This window comes from Dendrobates tinctorius, unplaced genomic scaffold (assembly GCF_039654945.1).
Source record: "Dendrobates tinctorius isolate UK_male_01 unplaced genomic scaffold, ASM3965494v1 ptg000216l, whole genome shotgun sequence".
In the NCBI taxonomy this organism is placed as follows: domain Eukaryota; kingdom Metazoa; phylum Chordata; class Amphibia; order Anura; family Dendrobatidae; genus Dendrobates; species Dendrobates tinctorius.
In genome coordinates, this window is record NW_027361883.1 from 5477398 (window position 1) to 5492427 (window position 15030).

General features: G+C 44.0%; 1 protein-coding gene across 2 annotated transcripts in view; it reads right to left on the reverse strand.

Annotated features, from left to right (window-relative positions):
* The window catches only part of SIGLEC1 (sialic acid binding Ig like lectin 1), a 147406-nt gene that overhangs the window by 114224 nt on the left and 18152 nt on the right, over positions 1–15030 (reverse strand). For both annotated transcript variants that reach the window (XM_073555089.1, XM_073555088.1), the window contains exons 6-11: positions 6665–6919; positions 5679–5978; positions 4937–5194; positions 2397–2693; positions 1137–1394; positions 173–472 (exon numbers count right to left, since the gene is read on the reverse strand). In XM_073555089.1, coding sequence (XP_073411190.1) covers positions 173–472; positions 1137–1394; positions 2397–2693; positions 4937–5194; positions 5679–5978; positions 6665–6919 — 1668 coding nt within the window. The remainder of the gene's footprint in view (positions 1–172; positions 473–1136; positions 1395–2396; positions 2694–4936; positions 5195–5678; positions 5979–6664; positions 6920–15030) is intronic.

Genomic DNA, 15030 nt, shown 5'->3' on the forward strand with positions numbered 1-15030 from the left:
GAGATGTGGATGGCGCCAACGTGAACCCTCCGAGTTTGTGCTATCTAGTCTGGAAGGAAGCATTTTACTGATTGACAATTCCAGGAAATGTGTATCGCTGTACTGGAAACATATAGAGGATGTAATATTAGCGCATGAGGGACTTTACAATACTATAGAATGAAGAACTTACTCTGCACATGGAAATACGTGGACTGAGTGGTGGATCCGATGCTGTTTCTGGCCGTACAGTTGTACTGTCCTTCATCTTCCAGCTTTAGAGTCTTTATATTCAACGTTAACTCATTATGGGACGAGGTAACCCGGTATTGTGAATTCATGGAGACAGTGGATCTGCTGGAAGCCACCACTTGGTCTCCTCTGTGAAGAGACATCTCAGCTGATGGGTAACTGTCTACAGTACAGCGAATGAAGGCGGATTTACCTTCTGCCGTGTCCTGGAAGGACAACACCCGGAGATGCCTTGGTGCATCTGTGCAATGTGAGAGAAGGTGCATTACAACTCCATGCTCTTTCATAATAATCTTTCATTATTCCGTGCATTGTCATTACTACTGAACTACATGGCAAATAATACAAATTTGATTTCCAAGATGCCGAGTTGGAAAGACTTAATTATAGGATTTGTCAGGTATATTAGGTTTAGGCAACAAGGCTACTTGGCTGCGACCCACATGGCGCGGCAGAAGATTGCTATGTCCTACTGCTACATCACAGTAGGTGAATGGGGCTGCATTGTGACCCACAAAGGACAAACAAGTCACAAAAAGTCAGAACCAGTTGAATTTATTGTGACTTGTTCGCCTTGAACACAATATCTTGGATGCGATGCCATCCACATGTATTACACCACCATCCTTGGCCATGCAATCTGTGCTCAGGTTAAAGTCATCATGTTGACCTAGTCAAGAACAGCATTGGTATTGGCTGTGTAACACATGCAATAAATTCTTTTCAATTTATTTGTTATTTTTGGTGGTGGTTTCTATTGGCGCAATGGAAACTCGACCATGTTTTCAACTAGTTGATGTTTGCATTGTAATTTGATTTATGCCATTTGATCTGATACATGTACACTTCCACGAATGACATTGATACCCAGGATCATGCAAATCAAGGAGCCATCTAGTACTCACACTCCACATTCACGCTGACCACCGCTGAGCTCTTGCTGTTCTCGCTGTTCCAAGCTTTGCAATAATAAAACCCAGAATCTAAACTGTAGATTTGTGGAATTTCCAAGCGTCCGCTCGATTCTTCCGTGAGCCGGACATTGTTCTTATACCAGCTGTAGGAGTAGTTTCCGTTCTCCATCGCAGTCTTGAGAACACAGGTTAGATTCACTCCGTTTCCTTCTTGGATGTTGCCAGATGGAGACACAATTATTTTTGCCGCTATATTTTAAAAAAACAAAATAAAAATTTGCGGAAAAAAAAAATATTTTGTTACTGTACGACCAAACCATACAAGATTAAATGGAAGATCACAGCCAGGAGGACATAACTACTAATGATTTTAGGTGAGGGCTGTGTTACAAACCTAAATAGGGCAAATGGGCTGCTAAAAATCTTAAATCTGACTGGGATGATTTAGCAAATCCTGCTTTGAGCAGGGGGTTGGACCAGATAGCCCAGGAGGTCCCTTCCAACTCTACGATTCTATGATTCTATGATTCTAAGTCACTGGCTCCATCAGAGGTTACATCTGAAGCCCTGGAAAACAGGATTTGGGCGTATGAGTTGAATGTAATGATGTGGACGGATCCACAGTGTTCTCTTTTAGACATAATTTTCATCTCTTTCTGTTTGAGGTGGACACCAAAACTGCTTCTTGGAGTCCACCACAACAGAGGTATGCGTCCAAAAATTTTGCCCAATAGAGGTACATTGTGACTCTGCCTACATTATTATAGTCAATGTCCTTGTCAGTGCTTTGTCCACATCCTGTGTTCCAAAGCTTCGTGTGTAACCTCTGATGGAGCCAGTGACGTTAGAGTAAGATGGGATGTTAGCCTGGCATTAGAAGCCAGATCTATGACCACTGACCATGGGCTAAAAAACGATCTGACTTTCTGCAAACATCTGATTTAGCCAAGAGAAAAGTTGGCTGTATATTTTCCCTGCTTAGACTCTCACATACAAGCACTGGAGCTATTCTGTGATCTCCTGCACAACCAGGGGCTTGGAATAACTATGGAGGAGAAACAACACTAATTACCACACATTCGCAGGATCGCTGGCACCCAAAGTAGAGCAAGCTTTTATACGGTCCAGTAATTTGTAGGTTCATATTTCTTCTGGGCCATAATTGTTAAGTAGATTACTCATATCTAGTACCAAATACATAACTTATCCACATGAACAAAGAAGAAAGTTAAGTGCTGCATCCATACTCACTCTCAGCAGTAAATTCTAGTGCACCCGTCATCTGTCCATATGAAGTGTTCGCTACACAGACGTATTCCCCTTCATCCTCCAACACAACGTTCTGGATTTCTAGTTGTAAAGAATTTGTTGAAAGAGAAACTTCATATCTCTTGTTGGAAAGGATTTTTGTACTCGAAGCCACCAAGGTCGTGTCATGATAGAGGAACATCTGTGATGGAGGATCGCTTTCCACGGTGCACTGGATGACAGCTTGTAAAATACCCTGACCTGATATGAGTGAATTCACTGAGAGGTCCCTGGGTGGAACTGAAACAAGTTATGTTACATCAACGACATTCACAATGTCTTCGGTCTTCAATTATAACACTGTTTTTGGACATTTTTTACAGAATCTCATGTTGCATAAAACATCAAGTCAAGATTAATGTTTTTTATTCAGCTACTGCCTAATATTTTTTGCTCCGGGTAAGATTCTGATTTGTTAGAGAAGTTCTGTGATGAAACCGTCAGCTCCAACCCTGCATCCACAGTCAGACTTTCACTTGCCACTCTGTTAAGCAGAGGCTACAGGTTACTCTGATGAACAGGAAGTGTTGGCACATCGTATGTCTGGTGCTGGTGTATGGATCGGCCCCTGAATCTGAGTCTACTACAAATACGGAAGATGGATCGGCCCCAGGAGCTGAATCTACTTCACACATGGCAGATGGATTAGCTCCAGGAGCTGAGTCTACTACGTAAGGGCAGATGGATTGGCTCCAGCAGCTGAGTCTACTACGTATGGGCAGATGGATTGGCCCCAGGAGCTGAGTCTACGTCACATATGGCAGATGGATTGGCTCCAGGAACTGAGTCTACTATGTAACGGCAGATGGCTCGGCCCCAGGAGCTGAATCTACTTCACACATGGCAGATGGATTAGCTCCAGGAGCTGAGTCTACTACGTATGGGCAGATGGATTGGCCCCAGGAGCTGAGTCTACGTCACATATGGCAGATGGATTGGCTCCAGGAACTGAGTCTACTATGTAACGGCAGATGGCTCGGCCCCAGGAGCTGAATCTACTTCACACATGGCAGATGGATTAGCTCCAGGAGCTGAGTCTACTACGTATGGGCAGATGGATTGGCCCCAGGAGCTGAGTCTACGTCACATATGGCAGATGGATTGGCTCCAGGAACTGAGTCTACTATGTAACAGCAGATGGCTCGGCCCCAGGAGCTGAGTCTACTTCACATATGGCAGATGGATTGGCTCCAGGAGCTGAGTCTACTACGTATGGGCAGATGGATTGGCCCCAGGAGCTGAGTCTACGTCACATATGGCAGATGGATTGGCTCCAGGAGCTGAATCTACTACCTGTGGGCAGATGGATCGGCCCCAGGAGCTGAGTCTACTTCTCATATGGCAGATGGATTGGCTCCAGGAGCTGAATCTACTACATATGGGCAGATGGATTGGCTCCAGCAGCTGAGTCTACTACGTATGGGCAGATGGATCGGCCCCAGGAGCTGAGTCTACTTCACATATGGCAGATGAATTGGCTCCAGGAGCTGAGTCTACTACCTAAGGGCAGATGGATCGGCTCCAGGAACTGAGTCTACTACAAATACAGCAGATGGATCGGCCCCAGAAGCTGAGTCTACTACATATACGGCAGATGGATCAGCCCCCAGAAGTTGTCAGGATTCTCTCATATCGGCGATTTACATACAAGCGGTCACATGCTGACTAGACATGCATGGCCTCACTCAATGAAAATGAATTGAGTGAGGCCAGACAAGTCTAGTCAGAATGCGTCCAGAAGTATACAAATCACATACTTGTGCACAGGAGATTCCTAAAAGCATGCAGTGCAGGCGTTGCGAGAGTTCAGAAGCTGCAGTCACCTATAGTGACTGCAGACTTTTATCTCAGACCTGAGTTTGTGTGTAATATCCTCAATATCAGGATTCAGCTCTGCAGGTTCCAGGAGTCATCACAAGGCCGCTTCACTCATATGCAATTTTCATACTTACGGTCACGTGACAACGAGCTTCTCTTCCTCCTTCTCTCAGTTTTTCACTGCACATTGAGAATGAGAGAATTAGGGAGAATAGCTCATTGGCACATGACGTGTAATTCACATATGTGATTGGGGGGACAAACTGAATTCTTGCCCCGGGTGCCAGAAAACCTAGATACACCTCTTACCTTTACAATAAGCAAATCCGAAAACATCTGCCCAATGGACCCTAGAAATCAGTTGTTATCCATGGGTAAACCTGACCTTAAGTGTTCAGTTTCCCAGCAGCACCCCCACAGGGGAAGTGAAGCATTGCGCAGTGTCCATTCTGATCAGTGGATTTATGTGGATTTACGGGTCAACAGATCACAGTTCACCATTCCTAACCATTCTCTCGTCCGGCCAAGAAAAGAGGATCCAAACAGAGCAACCCCTCCCCCCTTAATAACTCCCTAATAAAATATTATAACGGGATTTCTACACTCAGGATGTTAATAATGTGAATTCTCAAGTTCTATCTTTGTGTAAGAGAAATGAAACTTACAGAGAACGCGCAGAGCCACCGGGGGGGAGGTGCTGCCTCCATGACTGTTTTGAGCTTTGCAGAAATAGGAACCTGAGTCCGTTTTGGACAATCTGTAGAACACAAGTTCTTTCTCTCTCATATCTTCTTTTAACCTTTTGTGGTCTTTATACCAGGAATATGTGGTTCCTTTCTCGGATACCCGGGTTGCTATACACGCCAAGGTGACCTCTTTGCCTTCTTCTGTCTCAGGTGATGGTGTGATTACCACCCTAGCAGCTGTAAAAAACCCCCCCGAAATCTGTAAATCTGTGCTGTCAATCAACGGAAATTCAACTTTTATGAGAAATAACATTCCAAATATTGAAAAAGGCAATGCTAGAATTACAGTAACTTAGGGTATCGAACCCAATGTTCGCATTTTCTTTTTAAGTTTCTGCCTCTGTTTCCTCCCAAATTCCAAAAAAGTTTTATCGGTCAGTCGGCCATAATATAATGAGATCTGGTCCGTACCCCATTGGGTACAGTCAGTGAGATGGCTATGGATGTGTAAGAATATCCACATTTACCAAATGCCATGGCCAAATTACCACACGTTGGGAAAGACTGAACAAACCACTTTCCCCAATACAACTGATGGGATTCCCGAATGTAACCCAATAGGACACTAGATCACATGCACTGAGAACTCTTGACACTCAGTAGCCCCTTTCGCCCAGTTTGGAGCTCATCTGAGCATATTTTTCCAACTTTAGATACTAACTTTCCACTGCGAGCTGAAGGCTTGTCGATGAGTTTCCCAACGGATTCTTAGCGATACAGCTGTACAACCCTTCATCGGCTAACGTCACGTCCTGGATCTTCAGACTTAGAGAATTCACAGTTGGTACGACCTGCACTCTCTCGCTGGGAGTTCCATGAGAACTGGAGGTTCCAACTAGGTTTCCATCCTTGAACATCGTTAGCTCAGAGAATGGATTGCTGTCCACGGTGCAGTGAATTATCGCCAAGGTGCCATGTTGACTCTCTAGGAACGAGGAGAGTGCTGGGATTCTTGGAGGATCTGCAGTGACAATAAAGGCTTGCATTACATACTGTATAAGGCTGGTTTCACATTTGCGCTTTTGTGCGCTGCGCATCGTGCGCACCCGTGCGCATGCGCACTGCGCACCTATGTTTAACATGACGTGCGCATGGTCTTGCGCACACTTGCGTTTTCGTGCGCATGCGTTTTTTTGTCTTTTGCGCCAGGCACGCCAGACGCAACATGTTGGATTTTTTGGTGCGCCCTGTCTCGGCAAAAAAACGCATGCGCACGCTTGCGCACGGAATGCGCAAAAACAACACATTGAAGTCTATGGGAACGCATGCGTGTGCATGGTCTTGCGCACGGTTGCGTTTTTTTGCGCATGCGCTTTTGAGTGAAACAAGTCTAGAATGTTCTCTAGACAATGGAAAAAATGTCACACCTAAAAACGCATGTGCATAAAAAAACGCAAGCGCATGCAAAAACGCATGTAAAACGCAAGCAACTCTGCGTTTTTTTGAAGCATCAGCGTGCGCATGATGTTAAAAAAATGCGCGTTTGTTTTGCGTTTTTCTTTGCGTTTTTTATGCGCACGATGCGCTGCGCAAAAAAACGCTAATGTGAAACTAGCCTAACTAATCATCACTTGTCATTTCTTTGTCTTATTGTGCTTTTCTATTACATTTTGCTATTTTTTATAGGATAGGATAGGAGTGACTTACACTTGACATTTACTATGATAGGTGGGGAGGAATCGCTTCCTTTCTCGTTTTCCACCTTGCAGTAGTAATAACCGGCAACATTGGTGGATACCGCTGGGAAGTTGAGAGATTTCACAGAACTGTCTTTGATCAAGATATTATTCTTAAACCAGCTGTAGATCACGTCTTCAGGTCTGGCGCCAGGAACCTCACATGTCAGGGTCACAGCCTCTCCTTCTTTGATGTCTTGAGAAGGAGATACAATGATTCTAGCAGCTACGAACATGAAACAACAGTAATTTACTAATTAGGTTATTGGGGAACAGTTCATACTCCAGTAAAACATCATTCATCATCCATATCCCTTGTGATCACTGCCTCCATCAACACTGAAGCTATAGGAGGCTATAGATTGTAACACACAAGTCATCTCCACCCCACAAACTTTCACACCCTCGCAGAAATCTTAAACACCTTGACCTACACTCATTCTCTGAATCCCTCCTCCCTCTCACAGATATAAGTTCCTTACACAATGCGGATGATGCTGCTGCTCTATATAACACCACAATAGCTGTAGCTTTGGAATCTGCTGCCCCATTTACACATACCAAAGCTTCTTAAAATCAACAGACAGCCCTGGCACACCAGCCTGACCAAAGAACTGAGGCGAGCTTCCAGGGCTGCTGAGCGCAGATGGAAATGATCCCTCTCCAACAAGCACTTCATTGCATTCAAACAGTCCCTCACTACTTTCAAGACCGCACTCACCACAGCTAAACAAACCTACTTTTCATCTCTCATATCCTCCCTGTCTCACAACCCTAAACAGTTATTCAACACCTTCAATTCTCTCTTCCGTCCCCCAGCACCTCCTGCCTCCCCACTCATCTCAGCTGAAGACTTTGCCTCATTTTTCAAGCAGAAGATTGATAACATCAGAGACAGTTTTGGTCAACAACCCCCAGAGCCCCTCCTCCCGACTTCCCAGCCCTCCACCTCCAAAACCAACTTCTCCACCATTACAGAAGATCGACTCTCCACTCTACTCTCAAGATCACATCTCACCACCTGTGCACTTGATCCGATCCCTTCCCACTTCATCCCAAACCTCACCACAGTCTTCATCCCAACCCTAACCCATCTCTTCAACCTATCACTAACAACTGATGTTTTCCTGTCAAGCCTTAAACAAGCCTCCATCACACCTATCCTCAAAAAGCCCTCTCTTGACCCATCCTCTGTATCTAGCTATCGCCCTATATCACTTCTCCCCTATGCCTCCAAGCTCCTGGAACAACACGTCTACCTTGAACTGTCCTCCCATCTCTTTTCTTGCTCCCTCTTCGACCACTTACAATCTTGCTTCCGGTCACACCACTCCACTGAAACTGCCCTTACTAAGGTCACCAATGACCTCTTAACCGCCAAGAGCAAGTGACACTACTGTGTCCACCTCCTCCTGGACATGTCGGCTGCCTTTGACGCAGTGGACCATTCCCTATTATTACAGACCCTCTCATCCCTTGGCATCACAGACTTGGCCCTATCCTGGATCTCATCATACCTAACAGACCGGACATTCAGCGTCTCCCACTCACACACCACCTCCTCACCTCGCCCTCTATCTGTCGTAGTCCCACAAGGTTCAGTCCTAGGACTCCTGCTCTTCTCCATTTACACCTTTGGCCTGGGACAGCTCATAGAATCTCATGGCTTTCAGTATCATCTCTATGCTGATGACACACAGATCTACATCTCTGGACCAGATATCACCTCCCTACTAACCAGAATCCCTCAATGTCTGTCCACTATTTCATCCTTCTTCTCCGCTTGATTTCTGAAACTTAACATGGACAAAACAGAATTCATCATCTTTCCCCCATCTCACGTGACCCTCCCAACGAACCTATCCATTACAGTAAATGGCTGCCCACTCTCCTCAGTCCCACAAGCTCGCTGCCTCGGGGTAATCCTTGACGCTGATCTCTCCTTCAAACCACATATCCAAGCCCTTTCCACTTCCTGCCGACTTCAACTCAAAAATATTTCACGAATCCGTTCATTCCTCAACCAAAAATCTGCAAAAACCATAGTACATGCCCTCATCATCTCTCGCCTTGACTACTGCAACCTCCTGCTCTGTGGCCTCCCCTCGAACACTCTCGCACCCCTCCAATCTATTCTAAACTCTGCTGCCCGACTAATCCTACTGTCCCCCCGCTATTCCCCAGCTTCTCCCCTTTGTCAATCCCTTCACTGGCTCCCCATTGCCCAGAGACTCCAGTACAAAACCCTAACCATGACATACAAAGCCATCCACAACCTGTCTCCTCCATACATCTGTGACCTCATCTCCCGGTACTTTCCTGCACGCAACCTCCGATCCTCACAAGATCTCCTTCTCTACTCCCCTCTTACTCCTCTTCCCACAATCGCATACAAGATTTCTCTCGCGCATCACCCCTACTCTGGAACTCTCTACCACAACATATCAGACTCTCACCTACCATCGAAACCTTCAAAAAGAGCCTGAAGACCCGCCTCTTCCGACAAGCCTATAACCTGCAGTAACCACTGACCGACCAAACCGCTGCATGACCAGCTCTACCCTCGCCTACTGTATTCTCACCCATCCCTTGTAGATTGTGAGCCTTCGCGGGCAGGGTCCTCTCTCCTCCTATACCAGTTATGACTTGTATTGTTTAACATTATTGTACTTGTTTTTATTATGTATACCCCTCCTTACATGTAAAGCGCCATGGAATAAATGGCGCTATAACAATAAATAATAATAATAATCCATTATCCATAGGATAGGAGATAACTTACTGATCTCTGGATGTCCAATCGCTGCATCCCTGGACCCCCCCCAGACTGTAGCTCTGGAACCCCGAGAACGAAGCTCTTCAGAACCCTATTTTGAAATAAGTGGAAGTTGACTTGCCAGAGAAAATCAGGTGAAGAGCTTGGCTATTTCCAGTCCTCCCATTAACAAGGAAGGGAACAAAGAGTGAAAATGTTCACCTCCATTCTTGAGAGCCCCATTCCCCGGGTTCCAGAACCCCATATTTTGGAATCACCAGGTCTTCTCATGTTCAGACGCCAAGTTACAAGTTAGTTATTGGAAAAATTGCAATTTTGGGTAAACCCGTTTAATACAGTACAATACAGTTTAATTAAGTACATGGCCACGCCAAATGTACTAGAGGTCTTCCAAGTCTGTACATGGTCATCAGACATCACAGAAGAAGCAGAAAAGATTAATATACATTGTAGAGTTGCGAGAAAAGTTTCATTTGAGTTCAATGGGTCACTTTCGTATCGGTCTTTCAGTCAACGAATAGGACCGCCCACTGGACTCATAAGTATAGAAATGGCAAGCCTCTCGATGCATGATCAATGTGACAGGATCCTTATATTACAGATAATTCGCTAATGTATATTCACATTTGAACACCATTGAGTAGCTATGTAACTTTATTGAGCCACATGACAGATAAATAGCACTCTAACAGTACCACCATGGTGTGCACTAATAATACCGCCACTATGAGTGACGGTGGGAGTCTTCTCAGCTCCCTCTCCATATTGGTGGGCCCCTCGTTCCTCTGACAGCTACTTTCAGTTACAGAATTTTTATTATCTTGTGATACTTTTGTGAGATAAATATTTTATAGTTTACTTGAAGTTAGATGTTTTTTTTTTCCCACTTTAGATTTATAACTTCTGCAAATAGAATAAATGCATAAAGTCAGCACATGCACAGCGTTTAAAATGTATGTTTCATTTCTCAAAATTCACCTATCATTCATACATTTTTTTTCTTGCTATGTAACATTTTGACTCATGGAGTTATTGTCTTATATTCCACGAAAATGAAACTTTCACTTGTTGTGCAAGAAGCGATGTGTAATCCATCACTGGGTGCTATAGGAAGTCAAGATTTGCAACAGGAAGGGAAAAGCCAAAAATTATTTTACCAATTAATTCTGTAAAATGAGTTTAATTACATTTTTTTTTTTGTTTATTAGCTTCCAAAATGCAAAGTACAGAAACTTTATAATTAGTGCAACTCACTTCTGACTTATCTGCTTACTGGGAGAGACACAAATATCTCACATCCAGCCGACATTACTGGAAGAACCACACAGACATAACATCTAGACTCTATACCCTGAAAGACATATAAAATTCACATCCAGCCTATATTCCTGTGAGAGACAGAGCTCATCCAACCCAACTTCCTGGGGATCTTAAATCCAGCCTATATTACTGAGAGAACAACATAGACCTCTCATCCAAACAATATTACTGGAAAGGGCAAAGCAAGCTCACATCCAGCCTGTGTTACTGGAATAGACACAAAAAAAACATCTGAAACTTTGATCAGACTACAACTTGCACATCGGGGGTAAATAAATGAATTAATGGAGATTGTGGACTGGAACAGGGCATTTTTTATAAGCTAAAGTAATCCTAATGTGAATTACTTAAAAGTAACCACAAATATGTGCAAAAAAAAATCATTTGCTTCATGCTAAAGCTTTTAATGTTTTCTCTTTAATGGTGCGACCAGATCATAGATTGTTACGAATCCTTTTATTTAGCCTAGATCATACTCAGAAGTTTCCCATCTCATAAAATGGTGCAGTAGGTATAAGGTATGCTAAGACATTTGGATTGGTCGGACCTCAGGGACACCTGCAGATCCAAAAAATGAAAGCGTTGCATTGTTGTTTAACTTTTCCCTGTGCAGCGACACTGCGAGCACCCGGCTGTGCGTGGATTAGCAGCTGGTCTGATACACCAGTACTGAATCCCCTTCATTTTCACCATCTGAGGATACTAGCAAAATAATATGTTAAATCCCCATTAAAAAAATACAGTAAAGCCAAAACATTTCTCAGCTGAACAATGTCTGAATATTAGCGACCAATCTATCCCCTTTTCATGAAATGATTAAGGATAGCTATAAATTGGGGAAAAAAAAGCTACATAGTATTTCAAAAATGTGAATTCATTTTTCTAGGAAATATTGGAGAAAATTAAGAATAATCTCATTAAAGAAAAAACAAAAAAAAATCCCAAACCAAAACTTCACTGATACAATGGAGTTAAAAAAAACATCCTTAAGTTGGTTTCCTGTAAGGGGTTAACCTCCTCCTTCAGCCTTTCACAGCTTACTAACTCTCCTACGCATGAAGATGGAAACTCCCTCGACTTGGTCTTCTCCCGACTTTGCTCAGTGTATGATTTTACAAACTCCCCTCTCCCACTCTCTGACCACAACCTTCTTTCATTCTCGGTTAAGAACTGCCATCCTGCTCAGGTCACCCCCACTTTTCACACTTATAGAAACATACAGGCCATTAACACCCAGAAACTTAGAAACACCCAGAAACTTATGAAGAACTTGCAGTCACCATTGGCCCCTATCTCCTCCCTCTCATGTCCTGACTCTGCACTGAAGCATTACAATGAAACACTTCAAAGTGCCCTGGATGAAACTGCACCTCTTATACATACAACAACTGTGCACAGATGGCAACAACCCTGGCACAAGCTGCAAACATGTTTCATGCAGCGGTGCTCCAGGTGCGCCGAAAGTATGTGGAGAAAATCCAATCTACCCGAAGATTTCATCCATTATAAGTTTATGCTTAAAACATACAACTCTGCCCTTCACCTCGCCAAACAAACCTATTTCAACACCCTCATCACTTCACTGTCCAATAACCCTAAATGTCTTTTTGACTCTTTTCATTCCCTACTCAACCCAAGAGTGCAGGCCCAAACCACGGATCTCCAAGCTGACGATCTGGCCAATCACTTCAAAGAAAAAATTGACCATATCCGACAGGAAATTTTCTCCCAATTCCTTCATACCATGCACTGTCCTCCCTCCTCCAGTTTTATCTAGCTCAGTCACTGATTTTGAACCAGTCATGAAAGAAGAAGTGATCAGGCTCCTGGCATCTTCTCACCCTATTACTTGCACCAGTGACCCTATTCCATCACATCTCCTCCAGTCCTTTTCCCCTGCTGTCACCACTCACCTAACAAAAATATTCAACCTGTCTCTCTCTTCCGGTATCATTTCCTTCTCATTTAAGCATGCCACCATACAGCCATTACCCTTCACCAAAACTGTGCCGCTAACCATAGACCTGTCTCTTATCTTCCCTTCATGTCTAAACTCCTCAAACACTTGGTCCACTCCCTTCTTATCTGCTATCTCTCAGATAACTCTCTTCTCGACCCTCTTAAATCCAGTTTCCACTCTTTACACTCTACTGAAACTGCCTTCACTAAAGTCTCTATGATCTAGGAACAGCTAAATCTAATGGTCACTAGACCATGCTAATTCTCTTGGATATCTCTGCAGCATTCGACACTGGATCATCAGCTCCTCCTCACTATGCTCTGCTCCATCGGCATCAAGGACACCGTTCTCTCCTGGCTTTCCTCCTATCTCTCCGACCGCTCCTTTACTGTATCTTTTCCTGGCTCCTCCTTCTTTCATCTTCCCCTTACTGTTGGGGTTCCTCAAGGATCAGTCCTAGGCCCCCTCCTCTTCTCTTTGTATACTGCCCCTATTGGTCAAACAATCAGTAGATTTGATTTCAAGTACCATCTCTATGCTGATGACACCCAATTATACGCTTCTTCTCCCATTATCACGCCTGCCTTTTTAGAAAACATCAGTGGTTGTCTTACCACTGTCCTTAACATCATGTCCTCCCTCTATCTGAAACTGAACCTGTCAAAAAATGAACTCCTTGTGTTTCCTCCCTCTACTAACCTATCTATGCCCGACATTGCCATTTCTGTGTGTAGTTCCACCATAACTCCCCAGCAATATGCCCGCTGTCTTGGGGTCAAACTTGACTCCGAGCTTTCCTTTGTCCCCCACATCCGATCACTGGCTCGCTCTTGTTATCTGCACCTCAAAAACATTTCTAGAATTTGACCTTTTCTTACTGTTTCTCTTATTCAATCTCAACTCGACTATTGTAACTCTACTAATTGGCTTCCCTCTTACCAAAATCTCCCCTCTCCAATCTGTCCTGAATGCTGCAGCCAGGATCATATTCCTCACCAACCGTTACACCAATGCCTCTACCTTGTGCCAGTCATTGCACTGGTTACCCATCCACTACAAAATTCAGTATAAACTAATTACCCTCACCCACAAAGCCCTCCATGGCTCAGCACCACCCTACATCTCCTCCCTCATCTCAGTCTACCACCCTACCCGTGCCCTCCATTCTGCTAATCACCTGAGGTTAACATCCTCAATATTCAGAACCTCCCACTCCCATCTCTAAGACTTCTCAGGTGCTGCGCAGTTTTTCTGGAATGCACTACCCAGGTTAATTCGATTAATCCACAATATCCAAGGTTTTAAGCGTGCCCTAAAAACACATTTCTTCAGATTGGCCTAATGCGTCAACACATTAATCTAACTATCCCTGTGTTGCCCATTCAATTGTTACCATCCACCTTTCGTGTCTACCTCTTTCCTCATAGATTGTAAGCTTGTGAGCAGGGCCCTCACTCCTCCTGGTATCTGTTATGATCTATGTGATTATTGTTATGTTGTAATGTCTATCGTCTGTACAAGTCCCCTCTAAAATGTAAAGTGCTGTGGAATATGTTGGCCCTATAGAAATAGTATCATTAATGGGGACTTTTAACAAAACTGCATAAGTCAATAATACAAGTTGATATAAGAAACTTTGTAATATATCTTATCAGAGAAATCTTCTTTGCTTCACATTTATGAGCCACTTTCCCCCTGACTTGGCCTCCTGAATATATCAAACACTCTAAAAAAAACAGCTCAACGCTGTCCTGCTCAATACAGGATGGCAAGACAAACTGTCAGCACGGTGAAGGAGAAGGGAAGGGATGGGAGGAGCAGAGAGAGACGACAGGCAGAGGGAGACACAGAAAGAAGGTGCTGAGCTTTTTACTAAGTCTTTACCAAACCCCGGAACTGTATTCACATCTACATGGCTCAGTACAGCTGTGAAATTTCCTCCAAACCGCTGTGTGCTAAAAAAGGGATTATAAGCAGGAATCCATCCCTGAGTGTTGTGCTGTGCATGGAAAACATCGCAGCAGCCAGTCTCTTCCCACTAGCTCAGAGACAATTGCAAATTAAAGAGCTTGCACAGGAGAAAACTTGTAAAAATGCAGAATGCAATTGCCAGGGGTTAGGTTTATAATACCTCCACCAACCCAGAGAATAAAAGGGTCAAAGTTCCTTGCGTGAAAAGCGCAGTTGTGTGCATGTGTGACCACCAATCCTACAGACCAGAAGTGGTCACACATGCTCAGTACTGGGTCTTTGGGGCCCTTGTCCAGAACGAATTGCATTT